The 13,636-nt window shown below is 32.5% G+C and overlaps 3 protein-coding genes across 5 annotated transcripts; 1 reads left to right on the top strand and 2 right to left on the bottom strand.

Moving 5' to 3' along the window:
- Positions 1 to 108: 108 nt before the first annotated feature.
- On the top strand, positions 109 to 2,539 carry LOC105772758 (uncharacterized). The gene is made up of 7 exons (XM_012594192.2): positions 109 to 307; positions 394 to 598; positions 760 to 961; positions 1,288 to 1,481; positions 1,560 to 1,713; positions 1,784 to 1,948; positions 2,011 to 2,539. Exons 1-7 carry the CDS (start codon positions 142 to 144, stop codon positions 2,467 to 2,469), a joined length of 1,545 nt encoding a protein of 514 aa, XP_012449646.1. The 5' UTR covers positions 109 to 141; the 3' UTR covers positions 2,470 to 2,539.
- On the bottom strand, positions 2,502 to 4,938 carry LOC105772760 (chorismate mutase 2). 3 transcript variants are annotated; one of them, XM_012594198.2, is made up of 6 exons: positions 4,694 to 4,938; positions 4,379 to 4,607; positions 3,396 to 3,482; positions 3,159 to 3,302; positions 2,979 to 3,071; positions 2,502 to 2,842 (listed from the first exon to the last, which is right to left on the bottom strand). In XM_012594198.2, the coding sequence occupies exons 2-6, from the start codon at positions 4,586 to 4,588 to the stop codon at positions 2,612 to 2,614; spliced, it is 765 nt and encodes a 254-aa protein (XP_012449652.1). In that variant the 5' UTR covers positions 4,589 to 4,607; positions 4,694 to 4,938; the 3' UTR covers positions 2,502 to 2,611. The 3 variants fall into 3 exon arrangements, with proteins under 3 accessions (XP_012449652.1, XP_012449651.1, XP_012449650.1); XM_012594197.2 differs by having other exon boundaries at positions 4,379 to 4,602; positions 4,694 to 4,937; XM_012594196.2 differs by lacking the exon at positions 4,694 to 4,938 and having other exon boundaries at positions 4,379 to 4,656.
- Positions 4,939 to 6,138: 1,200 nt separating this feature from the next.
- On the bottom strand, positions 6,139 to 12,486 carry LOC105772759 (protein POLAR LOCALIZATION DURING ASYMMETRIC DIVISION AND REDISTRIBUTION). Its single transcript, XM_012594193.2, has 4 exons — positions 12,376 to 12,486; positions 8,253 to 8,553; positions 7,291 to 7,691; positions 6,139 to 6,663 (listed from the first exon to the last, which is right to left on the bottom strand). Exons 1-4 carry the CDS (start codon positions 12,484 to 12,486, stop codon positions 6,358 to 6,360), a joined length of 1,119 nt encoding a protein of 372 aa, XP_012449647.2. The 3' UTR covers positions 6,139 to 6,357.
- Between the last annotated feature and the right edge of the window lie 1,150 nt (positions 12,487 to 13,636).

The following is a 13,636-nucleotide window of genomic DNA, read 5'->3' as shown; positions in this document are numbered from 1 at the left end:
TCCATTAACAACGGACATGCTTCTCTTTGAAGGCACAATAATTTTGCATGAAAACTATAAGCTTTTGGTATAAGCTGCTACATGTTTAAAAACTGATACATAAATACATAAAAGGAGGTAAGGATTAGGGGAAAAGAAAAAATGGAGTTTAAGTACAGCATAATCATATCCTTTGTGTTGTTTCTCTTGGTCCATCTATCACTGCCATATTTCACCGAGTCGTTGCCTCGATGCAAAGCTTGGTTGGTCCAGTCAATCCCTACAGATATGCCTCATCTCCCTCGGGTCCCTGGTGTCCTCTCTACCGGTAACAGTCTTTATCTGCTTCAAGCTCCAAAGTGGAAATGAATGAAACTGTATTTCCATTTTTTGACCTTTTTTCTTGGTTTATAGGTGATGTATTTAAATGGTTGGCTTACAATTCAACTGGCAAACTAGATATAATAGCTCAGTATTGGCAATTGAAAGCACATCCAGAGGATTCCCGGTCAGGGGATTATGGATATTCGAACGAAGATATGCATCGCTTCGGCGCGCATCAAGGCTTTTCTGTGTATACAGCCCTGGAAAATGCTGCTGATAGAGATGTTGATATCAGGTGATGTTTTATGGACAAAATGTCTTCCCTTTTTTTTTAATGAAAATTTCTAACTGTTATATAGGGAAATATAGCTTATGTAATGCTTTTAGCTCTCATTGCATTGCATAGAAACAAATGTGGTCCATTTGCGAAGTACTATAAATCGATCCGAATTTCAGGTTGATACAGCACTCTGGAGTGTATCCTGACTACACCAAAGAGCCCTCCGGTCTTGCTTCGAGAAGAGCAAATGTCAAGAGTGTGACTTTATTACTCGATAAATGGTTCAGCACAGGTGTTGTCCATGCGAAAGTTTGGATATCGGATAACCGGGATGTCTATATAGGATCTGCAAACAATGACTGGAAATCACTTACTCAGGTATATGAAAGATCATAATGTTCTGGTTTATCATCTTCGATTCATCATATTTGTCATCAAGATCATGAACCTTTATTAACTTAACCAATCGAGGGTAACTAGCTACTTGCTCATGGTCTATGACTATTCGTACTTCAGATTGTTGAACCGTATTATTCACTTGTACATTGTAATTTCTAACACTAGTTGATGGCAAAAATAAAAAGAAACCCTGAGTAACACGGTATCATGCAATAGTATGTGGCAGATTGTGCCTTCGGTTGATTCTTATCTTCACTCCGCTGATCATCTCACCTTGCAATAATATGTTCTGATTATGGTTACAGATAAAGGAAGTCGGAATTTATCTTGTCGGTTGTCCTAAAGTAGCAAGAAAGGTTGGGGTCTACTTTCATAATCTATGGAGACTTGCACATCTTAATGTTTCAGCTTTCACAACAACAATATTAGACCCGAAATGGCAGATTCAAAGAAGAGTTCCCTGCTGGTCACATTTCATCGAATCTGACATGAGATGCACGTACGTTAACACCCTGCATATTCTGCATTACTCTGCCTTTGTTACTTTGGGCTGGCTTAACATGTTTATTCATCTCAGGCCTCGACTTCCTCGTTTCGTGGAGATTCCTTATGTGACAAGCTATCCGAAATTAGCAGACCCTAAAATATTGAAATTGATTATTGATGCTCCAGGATATGGTTACATAAGTTCAGTGCCTCAATCAAGCTATCTGTCTTTTGCTCCACCTGAAGTAAGTTGCTGTCTTTTATGTTTAGTCTTCTATGTTTCATTCGATTTTTGATGCCACTTGTGGTCAGCAGCTGTCATTCGGCAGGTTCCAGCCCGACGAACAAGGGTGGCTCGATACAATTAAATCCGTCGGAGATGGAGGCACAGTAAGGATCAGTACCATGGAATGGCTTGGCCAATCCCAACATACAAAGCAAACAGTTTATTGGTCATCTCTTTCAAGTGCAATCTCAGAGGTACTATTTTAGTGGATTATTGCTTGTGTTTTCCCTATTCTTATGATGTTTAAACATGGCAGGTTGTATTCTCGAAGCATGCAAAAGTGAAGGTACTTGTGGCGTATTGGGCAAATTTTATTGAAAAAACTGAGCTCTACTTGAAGTCGCTTCTCTACACCAATGTCCTCTGCTATTCTTCCAAGCAGAACAGATGTTCAGGGAGTGTAGAGATAAAGTACCATAAGGTGCCAGGTTACAACTTGACCGGACCGGCCATTCACAAAAGAAAGCGTACTGGAAATGTCTACCCAGGCTACACCAGAGTCAATCATGGGAAATACGCAGTTAGCGATGTTCGTGCACACATCGGTACCAGCAATCTGGTTTGGGATTATTTCTATACGACAGCTGGAGTTAGCTTTGGGACATACAATCCTGCCATTGTGTCACAGCTTCAAGAAATCTTCGAAGCAGATTGGAATTCGCCATATGCTGCTCCCATCGAGGAGTTGAGTAACAGTCATGCTTATTCTAGTTGATACTCTTAGCATTTGGAGATTTATACCATAAATTTTTAAAGCATAATCAAAAGAGTACTACTTTTATTAATTAGAAAGCAGTTTTGTCACATGAATGATCTTTATTCGGAGGGTAACATCGAGAACCGATATTAATATGGTTTCAATTGAGGCGACGGAGGAGGTAGTCAATTTCGACTTCCTTTGTTAAGGGAATCACCCAATCTGCATACAGACCAGAAACAATAGCTGGATCAACCTTGTACTTTCCCTTGTCTCCATCATCACCGAGCTTCACTTCCTGGCCAAATGTCATCGCCTTCTTCGCCACTCTCTTCTTTACCGCTTCTTCAACGTTTGTAAACGTCAACAAATTTGTCAGAGTAAATCTATCCTGAAATCACCACAACATTGTCCCAAGCTATTATATTACTAACTCTATATGCATCCTAGGAGTATCTTAATGAATGACTAGCTAATAGCCGGTAGGTCTGAACAATCTGACCGTTATGACAACAAAACTAAAATACCTGAGCACGAATTGCCGGTTCATAGTCTTTCCGTTCGTCCCTGAACTTCACTTCAGCTACAAGTTTTCCATAGTGAATTCTTCTAGAGATAGCCTAAAGGGATCAGCAATGCATTTTTAGAGCCACTTTTCCACTTTTCTAATATCATATCTTCAGCGTTCATAAGAGATTGTTAAATACCTGTAAACACTCGAGATCACGAGCAGCGGTCAAAGCATAGTTTCCGTCATCGCCCGGAGAGACAAACGATGGTAGCAGTTTGTTGAAGTACATGTCCCAGATGAGCTTATTTATGTTAATAGACATTGCTGCAGGATGCAAAACCTGTTTGACTTGAAGTTATTAGTCCGGATTATAATTGAACCGGATTGTGATTTTTCAGAAAAATCGAGAAGAGAAACACAGGTAATTAATTACTTCAGGGTACTTGTAATGTGGCACCAATGAGGGTGGTAGATTATCTGGGAAGAATGGATGCTCTTCAGGATTATCATATCTACCAGCCTGCAGCAACACATTCAAACTTAGAACTAATCAGTTCCCGGGATATAGGCAGAACGATTCATGTAGCCAACTATTCGGAGATATAGTTCAGATGGTTCATGCAGCCATTTCTAAAACATAGCGAAGGTATTGAGGAGACGCCCAACTCCTTCCCAAAAAGTCCGTATTGTCTTTATGTTATAAGTTGGGATTCAAACCCTAGCATAAGCAAATGGCCAACATTTCTGGCGCTCTTAAATTTCCTTAAACAAAAGGCAACTCCGAGATATAATGGAAATGATTCATACAGTTAACTTTAGAACGAAACAAAGAGATGATGATTAAAAGTTGGAGAATCAAATCTCTTGTAACGTAAACCGGTTTCCTTGAAGTGACAACGTATAAAGTAAAGCAGTAAATGCAAAATGCTGTCTTCCATTTTGTGTTATGGGGATTATATTATGAGCAATTATTTAATCACATCAACACCAAAAAGTAAAGACAAGTCACAATAATTGAAACTTGATTTTTAGTTACAATTTAGTTTAACCATTAATGTTTCTCGTCACAAAATTATCATTAAGCACAGGTAAGTCTTGACTCTTTTGACTAAATATAAAAAATCTCTTTGTAAAATTAATAAATTAATTTAAATATTTTTTGCCCTTAGTTAAATGAAAAAAAAATTAAACCTTTCTAGTCCCTTGATAAAATGGAAATTCAATAATTTAATTCTTTTTTAACACAAAATTTTCAACTTCAACCCCATTAAAATTCCTGTATTTGCTCTTGAATAGACCTATGCAATCACAACAATTTCAATTAAAAACTTTTTTAAGTAGAGGTGGCATGTTTTAACTGAGAATGAATGACATAAGGGAGAAAGATGAAAGAGAAGAGAGGTTCAGTTTTTTTACCTTAGCTTGTACGGCCTCTGTTTGTTTAACGAAGAACTCAAGCAAAGATCCACCGAAGCCAGGGATGGAAGCGTAGGAAGGGTCGTAGGTGGGAGGGTTCAAAGGGAACCTTGCTCTCTCTATCAGACTGTAAACAATGGTGTCTTCTTGCCTTATCAATGAATCCCTCACCATCCCCAGCGTCACGTTGTTGTGCTCTGCTTTCGCCATTTCGTGTTTGCAGGCTGAACTAGCAAGAAGAAAAAGAGTTGTTAACATCATTACCACAGACATATCAATGTTGGTAAAAATTAAAAACAATGGAAGACCTATTACATTTATGATATAAGGAAAAAAGAGTAAACGAAAGTGGGAAGTAAGACGTTGACAAATGATCTCTCTCTCTCTCAAATTTATGAATGGAATGGAAGGGGGGGTTTATATAAAGGAAAAGAAGAAGCCAAAAGAAATGGTGGGTAGTGCGTAGTGCGCACGGGAGAGTTGCCTTTCTCTGTGTTCAGACTTAAAGGGTTGTGTCGGCTCAGACATGGCGTTCTATCTAATCCTGTTTTGTCCCATTAGTTCTGCGGACCTTAAAAAAGGGTAACGGAATAACTTGAGGGTTAGTTATGTGGTTGCAACTTGCTGGAACTGGGACGCTTATATTATTATTAATTGCTACTCAATGTGATTGGTTATAAAACATCATCTTTCCCAGGAATTAGACTCAAATCCATGTTTGTGCCACCCTACTCAATTTTTATGTTTTGGGTCAAATTATTTTACCTAAACCCTAAGAAAAATCTAGCCCAAATGAGGAAAAAACCCTAAGCAAATAGAAAATGAATACAAGCTAACCCTAAGAAAAATCTAGCCCAAATGAAAAAAAACCCTAAACAAATAGAAATGAATACAAGCTAACCCTAAACCCACCCACCAACCTAAATCCGAAGAAAAAAAAATGAATAAATGTATTATTGTTATTTAAATATTTTCCTTATTTTTCAAAATTTTTATTTCCTAGTTTTAGAATTTCTTAAAAGAAAACAACAATGATCGAATTAAAACCAATGGTCATCAATTCGATTCAAAAACCTATGTTGACAGTTTAAATAACTAATTGCACAAATCAATTTGAATTTAAATTAGATTAATTTGGATTTTAAAACTTCTATATCATTTCAACATTCCAATTTGAGTTCGTGTCGTATTAGATTTAAGTTGGTTCAATTTAAAACTCAAATTATTTTGGATCAAATCGAGTCAATTTGAAGTACTTCAAGTCAATTTTAAAATCAAAAGTCAATTTAAATTCAAATGGTTAGAATTTTTATAATTAAAACGAGTTGAGGTTGGAATTGTATTTCTAGATTTGGGATCAAAATTGATAGGTTTAATTACAAACCTACAGGCTTATACAATTTGCTTGTTCTTTATTCAGGTCGTTTCTAGTGCTTAGAGTACATGAATGTCCAAACTTGATTGTATTACTGAACCTTTATATCAGGATTTGCTGCTTATTAATGATAATAGAGTGCACTCTTTCAGTCCTCCTATCTCAATTTAACTTTTATTTTTATTTTCATTCTTTTAGAGTTTACAGCTACAAAAATAGTGTAATTATAGTACAAATAAAATAAATTCAATACACAACTCTTGGGCAAGACTACATGGTGAAATTGATGACTCATTCATGACAATGACAATTACATGTGGTGAGACTCGAAATAGTAAGGGTGGTTTTAACGAGAACTATAAAAAATAAAAAAACAACATTAAAATTCAAACGAAAGGCCTTCAATTTAATGTAGATAACTATTCATTGATAAACTAATATCCCTTAAAAATGTGAAATAATTTCCCTGTTTCACTTGCAAACTAATCAACCATCCAAAATGCTTTTAAAGCCAAAATAACAAACAATTCATCTTTAAACACCAAACAACTACACCTGATATGATACACATGAAAAAAAGCAGTAAGAAATTTTCTCACCTCAGCTAGGAACCAAACGGTGAAGGTTGTTGGACATGAATCGACATAAGCCGTGCAGTGTCTTTCCACCATGAAATCTCTCTTTCCTTGTCGACCAGTTCTTGCTGTGCACTTGCCAAAGCAGCTTCTAATTCTCTTATCTGCTCTTCCTGCCTCGACTCCAACAATTCATGCAACTTTCTCTCCAGTTCGTATGGAGGAACACCACAATGCAACTGCGCACACTCTTCTTCTTCACCATAAATTGTCGGGTCAATTACTTCTCCACAGCTCATACTGTAGCTTCGGGCTGAACTATTACCAGTACTCTGCTATAGTTGTAAAAAAGATGACATTTAAAATCTCCAGGGAATTGGTAAGGTTTCAATATTAGTTAGTACTACTACATAAACTAAACATATTGAGTTAGGTATGGGCTGATTCCAAGTATGAATTAATTTATGCGTTTTAGGTTTGGATCATTCAAGATTCACATCATTTTTGGTTTTAGATAATTTTGGGTTGGGCCAATTAGAGTTTTAAAAGTTTTAGATAATTTCAATTCAAGTCATTCAAGTTTGTTTTATTTGGATATTTCAAGTCCCAAGTCATTATAGTTTTTTGAGTCATGGTAGGTTTAGGTCATTTAGAGATATTTGTTCAAGTTGGGTCAATTTATTTGAGTTTAAATCAATTTCAAGTTCAGACCATTTTGGGTTACTCGTTCAGATTGAGTCAATTCAAGTTCAACTGGAATTATGAATTCGAATCATTTCAAGTTTGGACCATTTTAAATTCAAGTCATTTCAAATTCAGATGATCTTTGGTTTCAAGTCGATTATGGTTCAAATTCGGTCAAATCAAATTCAACTGGAATTTAGATTCAAATTAATTAAATCAACCTAACCAAAAACAATGAAATACAAAAGACATGCCAAATTCCCAAGTTTTAATCGTACCTGAGGATGCGTTGAGGACAATTTGCTTGCATCCAAATGGAGTTGCAAACGTTCTAACTCGGCTTCAAGTTCTGCTTCAAGTCTATCCATTCCTTCCAGATACTTTTCTTCTTTCGGCACATTTTCACATTTCAAAGGCTGATCAAATATCTCTTTATTTGATATAAGATCGCCATTAAACTCCGATTCTAAATCTTCATCAATGCCGTTGTTTGATTCAATCTCCTTTGCGGTTATGAATAAATCTTTGTTTCGGAGCTCATCTTTAACATTTTCAAGAACAGCCGCTATTTGGATTCTCAGTTCTGCCATCTTTTGAAGTTCTTTTTCAGTCACAGCAACCAGTCGAAGCAAAAAACACCCTATTACCACGTTGTAATTAGCTTCCCTTCCGCTTCTTTCTGATTAAAGAAAAACCCGAAAATTATTAAAATTTGATCCAACATCAATCTCTAAGCTTGAGTTCGGCTCAAGACTTAATCGAGTTACTCAAGCTTGAGCTCGATTAAGTCTTAAACTTCTATTTGCAAATAATAAAAAGTACAAATATAATTTCAGTATTAAAATTTCGAATCAACTCAGAGTTGATATTACGTGAGCTAAGATTTAGTTGACATAAATCTTAAGATTTAATAAATAGTATTTTGTCCCTAAAAGAACCACTTATAGAGTTAGGCTCCATATAAGCAACTATTTGCACTCTAGTATAGGTGTCTTTCTCCATGTTATGATCTAAAACTAATCCTATTCGAATACCCTTTCAACCATCTATTAGTAAATAAACAATATTTGTGATCTATGAAAACTCTAACTAAAATCAAAATTATATATAATTGCATAAAATTTATTCCTAAAAATATACATTAGAATTTGGAACTCAAAAAGCCAAATAATAATAAACCCCAACCTCCCTTCTCCCCCACCAAATAAAATAAACAAAATGACACCAAGACAATTTTGACCTGATGACGAATCAGGACGACGGGTTACGTGATTAGGTGGTGCCACGTCATCATCATCTTCCTTCCTCTGGCCAAGATTCACCCTCCCCTTCACCTTCCGACGCTTAAGTGCAGAGAAGAGGCGAGCAGCGATCCGGCGCGGCGCAGAGCAGTTTAATCCACTGCAACCGTCCATGAGAAGGAAGGCTTTGTTGTTGGCGGATTCGTAAAAGAGGGGCAAAATTTTGGATCTGCAGAAAAAGGAGAGTAAATTTAAAAAGAGTATCAGCAATGGCGTCGGGATTTCAGATGTATTTCTCGGCTAACGAGCTCATTGATTCTAGCAGAGGAGAAAATGAATAGACTCAAGAGTGTGATAGTGAAGAAATTTAATGAGATGACAAATATACTGATTTATAGTAGAATTATAGTTTTGTCCCTACATCATTCTCAAATTTTAGATTTAGTTTTATATTTTAATTTGATATGAAAAATAATTTTATTTTTTATTAAAACCAACTTTTAAATATTAATTATTTAGACTAAATTGTAATATAAGGTTAAAATGTGCTTGTAACTTGTCAAAATTGAGAATTTAGTCCTTGTACTTGTCTTTGTATTTGTAAGAACTTAGTTTCTCTATTTTCAGATTTCAAAATTTAGATTTAATTATTAATATTGTTATTTTTTGGTTAAATTGGTTGAAGATGTTGTAATTGACTTGAATTTAACAAAAAAAACAATATTAACTGTTAGGCCTAAATCTTAAAATCTGAAAAATAAAAAGATTACATTCTTAAAAATACAAATATAAAGACTAAATTTTTTTTTCAAAAGTACAGAAATTATAAACATATTTTAACTTATTATATAATTAAAAATTAAATTATATCAAATCAATATATATGAATTAAGTATTAAATTTGAACATAACACTGTCTCATGCACCTGTAAATTATTATAAGGAGACGATTATTATACTTGTATAAATATTTAAATTATATTTGCTTTAGTAAAAATCAAGTTAAAAAGTACAACATATTAACAATATTGGTCGGTAAGATTTATATCATATTTCATTTTATTAAAGATTATTTTCATGAATGAAATAAGATTAATAAATTTATCTTGTAAACTTTAAATATTTTATTCACATCTTAGCTAACATTCATTATCTTTATTTTTTTTGGTACGTAATATTTTTATGCTTAATAATAGAATTAATTTACAGATTGAGTTTTAATTCGGTTAGTATCGGTATTGTTGTTAGTGTAAAAAGACGTGGGTTTAAGTGTATTTAAGCACGTTTATCCTTCAATTTAAAGGCTGAGAAGTGTTATGGGTAGTTTTAGGCTTTATATTAAAAAAAAGAAGAAGAAGGAACTAATTCCATTAAAATTTGAGCGAATATGTTGTCATAGAGAACAAAATCTATTGAAGGATTTTCGACTTTTCCAAAAAAGGCCTTCAAAATATCGCCACCTAGAAGACTACTCAACGGGCTCTTGTTAGAGTTAGGAGACAAAACTCTGATCGAGGATAATACTAATACTAACTCGTTGAGGGGTTTGTTGGCTTCTCGACTTTTATAATGAGATGTTATATAGAGTGACTACTAATTGTAGAAGGATGAAAATTAGAATTTGACCATGGCGTTTTAATTGCGGAGGGATTTGGAGGGAAAGTTGTGATTTTGGATTTATTTGCTTTTTTCTTTTTATGGGTGTTTTTAGTATTTCTATAAATGCTGCATTATTTTATTGTCAGATTTAAAACCATACAAAAATTGATTTATTTAACATATTTGACCATTTTCATTGAGATAGAAAAAATATCTAATTTAATCCAATTTATCTTTTAAAATGTATTCGATTTCCGATTTTCCAGCCACAGCTTTTATAACTTTTAAAATCATAGAACAATTTTCTTAAAATTCCTTTTTATTAAATTAGAAAACATATATTATTAAAGAAGACTCATCCCTAACCCATCTTCTTCCTCATGCAGGCCTGAAGAATTGGACTGAATCTGATGTTATGAAAAGGGCAAGGTCAGGCCTTTTCTTACATACATATTATATTGCTAATAAGCTGACTACTTCAAGTGAGATGAAGTTAGTTTTTCTTTTTAAAATACAGTAAGTCTTAAACAACAAAAAGAAAAATATAGAATAATGACACTTACTACATAACTTGAGACATAAGTTACGTTTTTTTTTATAACGTTAAATCATATTTTTCTTTAGGAATCTTATTTGAAAGTTATGTTTACTCAAATACAATTGTTCAGATGCAAATAAATAATAATAATAATTATAATTTATTTTCAAAATAAAAAGTTCAAGTGGTCATCTTTTGACCTTTAAAACATTTACATAAAGCTCGATAAATAACCCCACTTATCCAATAAGCTAGCCTCCTAACTTGATTATTCAAATTATAAAAAGTTGTATATTTAAATTCTTTATATTTTGTATTTATTAGTAAGTAATTTGAGATTATACTAACATAATAAACTATTAACTTTATCTATGGGGATTTCTAAATGAGCTAGATTCTTTAGCCAACATGCAGGGGCGGAGCCAAAGAATTGGTAGGGGTCCTGACCCTCCTTAAAATGTATTTTTTTCATTTAAGTCTATTTATAATTTATAAAATTTTAAATTAGTAATAATAAAAATTTAATTTAATTTTTTAAAAATTATAAAATATAGACTATTAAAATAATAAAATTACATTTATATAATTTAATTCCCGCTTAAAAATATTTGTGATTTCCTCAACCAACATGGGTAATTGAAAACTAAGTTGCTCTATTAATAAGTTAGGCGTGACGCCAGGTGTATGGATTTGTCTTCGTTCATCATATTGATGATATATACTTTTTGTTTTTGTTTGTCTTTGTTCATCTTTGTTATATTATTCTTTGTATATTGATATAAATTTTCTGAGTTTGTCTTTGTATAATGAAATAAAACTCCTATATCTGTCTTTGTACATACTGAGTATCTTTTTAATGAGAATTTGGTCAAAATTTGTAAATTTTAATATTTTAATTTTAAATTTGTAAATGAAGAATAAGTAGGAGATAAATTCTAGAAGAACATGATGAAGTAGATGGATTTACCCAGAAATTTTAATTCTTTTTTTACGTTAAAATATTTAATTATTTCAAGAAATGAAAGAGTTTTTACTTTTATAATTTCCGTTTTTCAAAATTTTAATTATATATAAATTTTAGAATATATATTTTTATTGAAGAATGGCATGTGGCATATTTTTATTGATCACATATTTCTTAAACCATGTTAAAATTTGGACCAAAACATACGGTGGTATGACATTTTAATTACGAAATTAAATTTTAAAAAAGTTTAAATATCAAAATAAAAAAATAAATATAATTTGAAATATCGAATCGTAAATTAAATCTAAAAAACACAATAATGTAAAATCCATATTCCTAAATTTTGGTTTTATCCTTTTATCCAATGAAATTGAAATAAACAACAAATTAAACTAGAGATTAGCATAGGAAAAAATAATCCAAAAGTTATCATTAATAGTAACAAAAACAATTATATTCTTTCAATATTTATTGACCGACAATGCTGAAGTGTATGGGCGTTGTTCTCAAATATTCATGCACGGGTTTGCTGTCAACGTCTTCATTGCTAGTGTTAGTTTGTAAATTTGAAATAGAACATGCGTTTAGGCTGTTTTTAAAAGGGAATAACTTTTCCATTGCTATTGGAGTTAGAAAATTTTTTTTAAAGTGTTTTTTTTAAATGCTTCTGTGAAAAAAAAAATATGTTTGTTAGTTTTAAGTGTTGTTTATTATTATTAAAATTACGGTTAAAAATTAAAATAATTTTTTAGATATGATAGAAGAAAGTAAAAATTAGTTAAGTTATATGATATTTAAATAATTTAATATAATTATACATGAAATTCAAATTTTAAATATTTAATTTTAAAAAGTAAATATAATCAATTATACAGATAATAAATAAGATTTAAATAATTTAATATAATAACATGATATTTAAATAATTTAATATAATGATATATAAAATATAAATTAATCTAATTTTTATATTCCTTTAAATAGTTAATATAAATAAGAGTATCTTGACAATTATCACCTCCAAACCCAAAGGCCAAAAGCCAAAAGCACTTAAATCACAATTTTTGCGTTTGGGTGGAAAAACACTTTTTGACCGCACTTTTGACTGTAAAAGCCAAGTGTTCTTCATTGCTTCTGCGATAGAAAAATACTTTTAACCCAAAAATGTTTTTCTACTGCAACGGAGAACACATCCTTAGTGTAATGTCACAAGCAATGTCCATTGTTATCGTATTGCTTAGCTTTATAATTTGTCATACTTGGAGTTGTAATTTTTATAAAGAAAATTATTGATTTGTGATCTTTGTTAACTCTTTGGACGTATTATAGGAACATATCTTGAACATTGGTTTGAATTAGATCAAGTAAATAAACTTGCCTATTTTGAGAAAATTGGATTGGATTGGGTAACCTTGGGAACATATCCTGGACTTATTGAAGAGGTTCACTAAGCTTATTATCCTGCTACTTTGATGGAAAAATCGATTGTAATTGATCTAGTATTTTAGAAATTTTAAAGTAGTTTAAATACTTGATATTTATATTTGTTTTATATTGAGAGGTTTAACACTTATTTGTTCAATAAGGAACTTGTAATTGTGACTGCATATTGAGTGTAAAAATAAGGGAATTACTTGGTTTTCCACCTAAGTTTTCAGGGGAAAACTTAGAGGAGAGTGATCTAGATTGTAGGTGCAAAGTGAGGTTCTTAATCTGGTGAGTGTTAGAGCATGTAATCACTTCTTATACGAGGTGTTGAGATGGTAATTATCTCTCTAGGAAAGGCCATGTAGACGTAGGGAAACTGAACTATGTAAACATATCACTATGTTCATCTTTGCCATTCACCAATGCCTGAAGTAGTTGGCACTACTTTTGGCACTATTCAATTTCCTTTACAAATATCATTCTAAGTCATTTTAATGGTATCGGAGCTTACCACTTAACACACCTAGTGAAGTTCTTGGATTGATATTTACTTGAAATGGAAGGATCACTAGTGTCACATCTCTCATTTTTTAGATGGTGAACTATGTCACAATTGAAAAGCAGTTGGATATTGATGTCTTTTTAAGATAAAAAAGAAAGATGATGGTACAATTGATGGTTTCAAAGTTACACCCATGGCTCAAGGATATGCACAACATGCTAGATTTAACTTTTATGACACTTTTAGTCCAATAGCTAGGCCCTGAATAGTGCACACCATCATTGCCTTAAACGTTACACAAAAGTGGAAACTAAGGCAAATTGATGTTAATAGCGCATTTATTAATGAT

This window comes from Gossypium raimondii, chromosome 6 (genome assembly GCF_025698545.1).
Source record: "Gossypium raimondii isolate GPD5lz chromosome 6, ASM2569854v1, whole genome shotgun sequence".
Classification (NCBI taxonomy): Eukaryota; Viridiplantae; Streptophyta; class Magnoliopsida; order Malvales; family Malvaceae; genus Gossypium; species Gossypium raimondii.
Note: the sequence above shows the minus strand (reverse complement) of the source record. Positions and strands in the feature narration are given on the sequence as shown.

Coding starts and splice junctions, on each gene's coding strand:
- LOC105772759 (XM_012594193.2), bottom strand. CDS start 12,486: ATGAAGAACACTTGGCTTTTACAGTCAAAAGTGCGGTCAAAAAGTGTT. Junction 8,554..12,375: donor TTTGGCCTTTGGGTTTGGAG/GTGATAATTGTC, acceptor TGAGCTCGTTAG/CCGAGAAATACATCTGAAAT. Junction 6,664..7,290: donor TGTCCTCAACGCATCCTCAG/GTACGATTAAAA, acceptor TTACAACTATAG/CAGAGTACTGGTAATAGTTC.
- LOC105772760 (XM_012594196.2), bottom strand. CDS start 4,651: ATGTCTGTGGTAATGATGTTAACAACTCTTTTTCTTCTTGCTAGTTCA. Junction 3,072..3,158: donor GTGATCTCGAGTGTTTACAG/GTATTTAACAAT, acceptor TGATCCCTTTAG/GCTATCTCTAGAAGAATTCA. Junction 2,843..2,978: donor AACCGGCAATTCGTGCTCAG/GTATTTTAGTTT, acceptor TGGTGATTTCAG/GATAGATTTACTCTGACAAA.
- LOC105772758 (XM_012594192.2), top strand. CDS start 142: ATGGAGTTTAAGTACAGCATAATCATATCCTTTGTGTTGTTTCTCTTG. Junction 308..393: donor CCCTGGTGTCCTCTCTACCG/GTAACAGTCTTT, acceptor CTTGGTTTATAG/GTGATGTATTTAAATGGTTG. Junction 599..759: donor GATAGAGATGTTGATATCAG/GTGATGTTTTAT, acceptor TCCGAATTTCAG/GTTGATACAGCACTCTGGAG.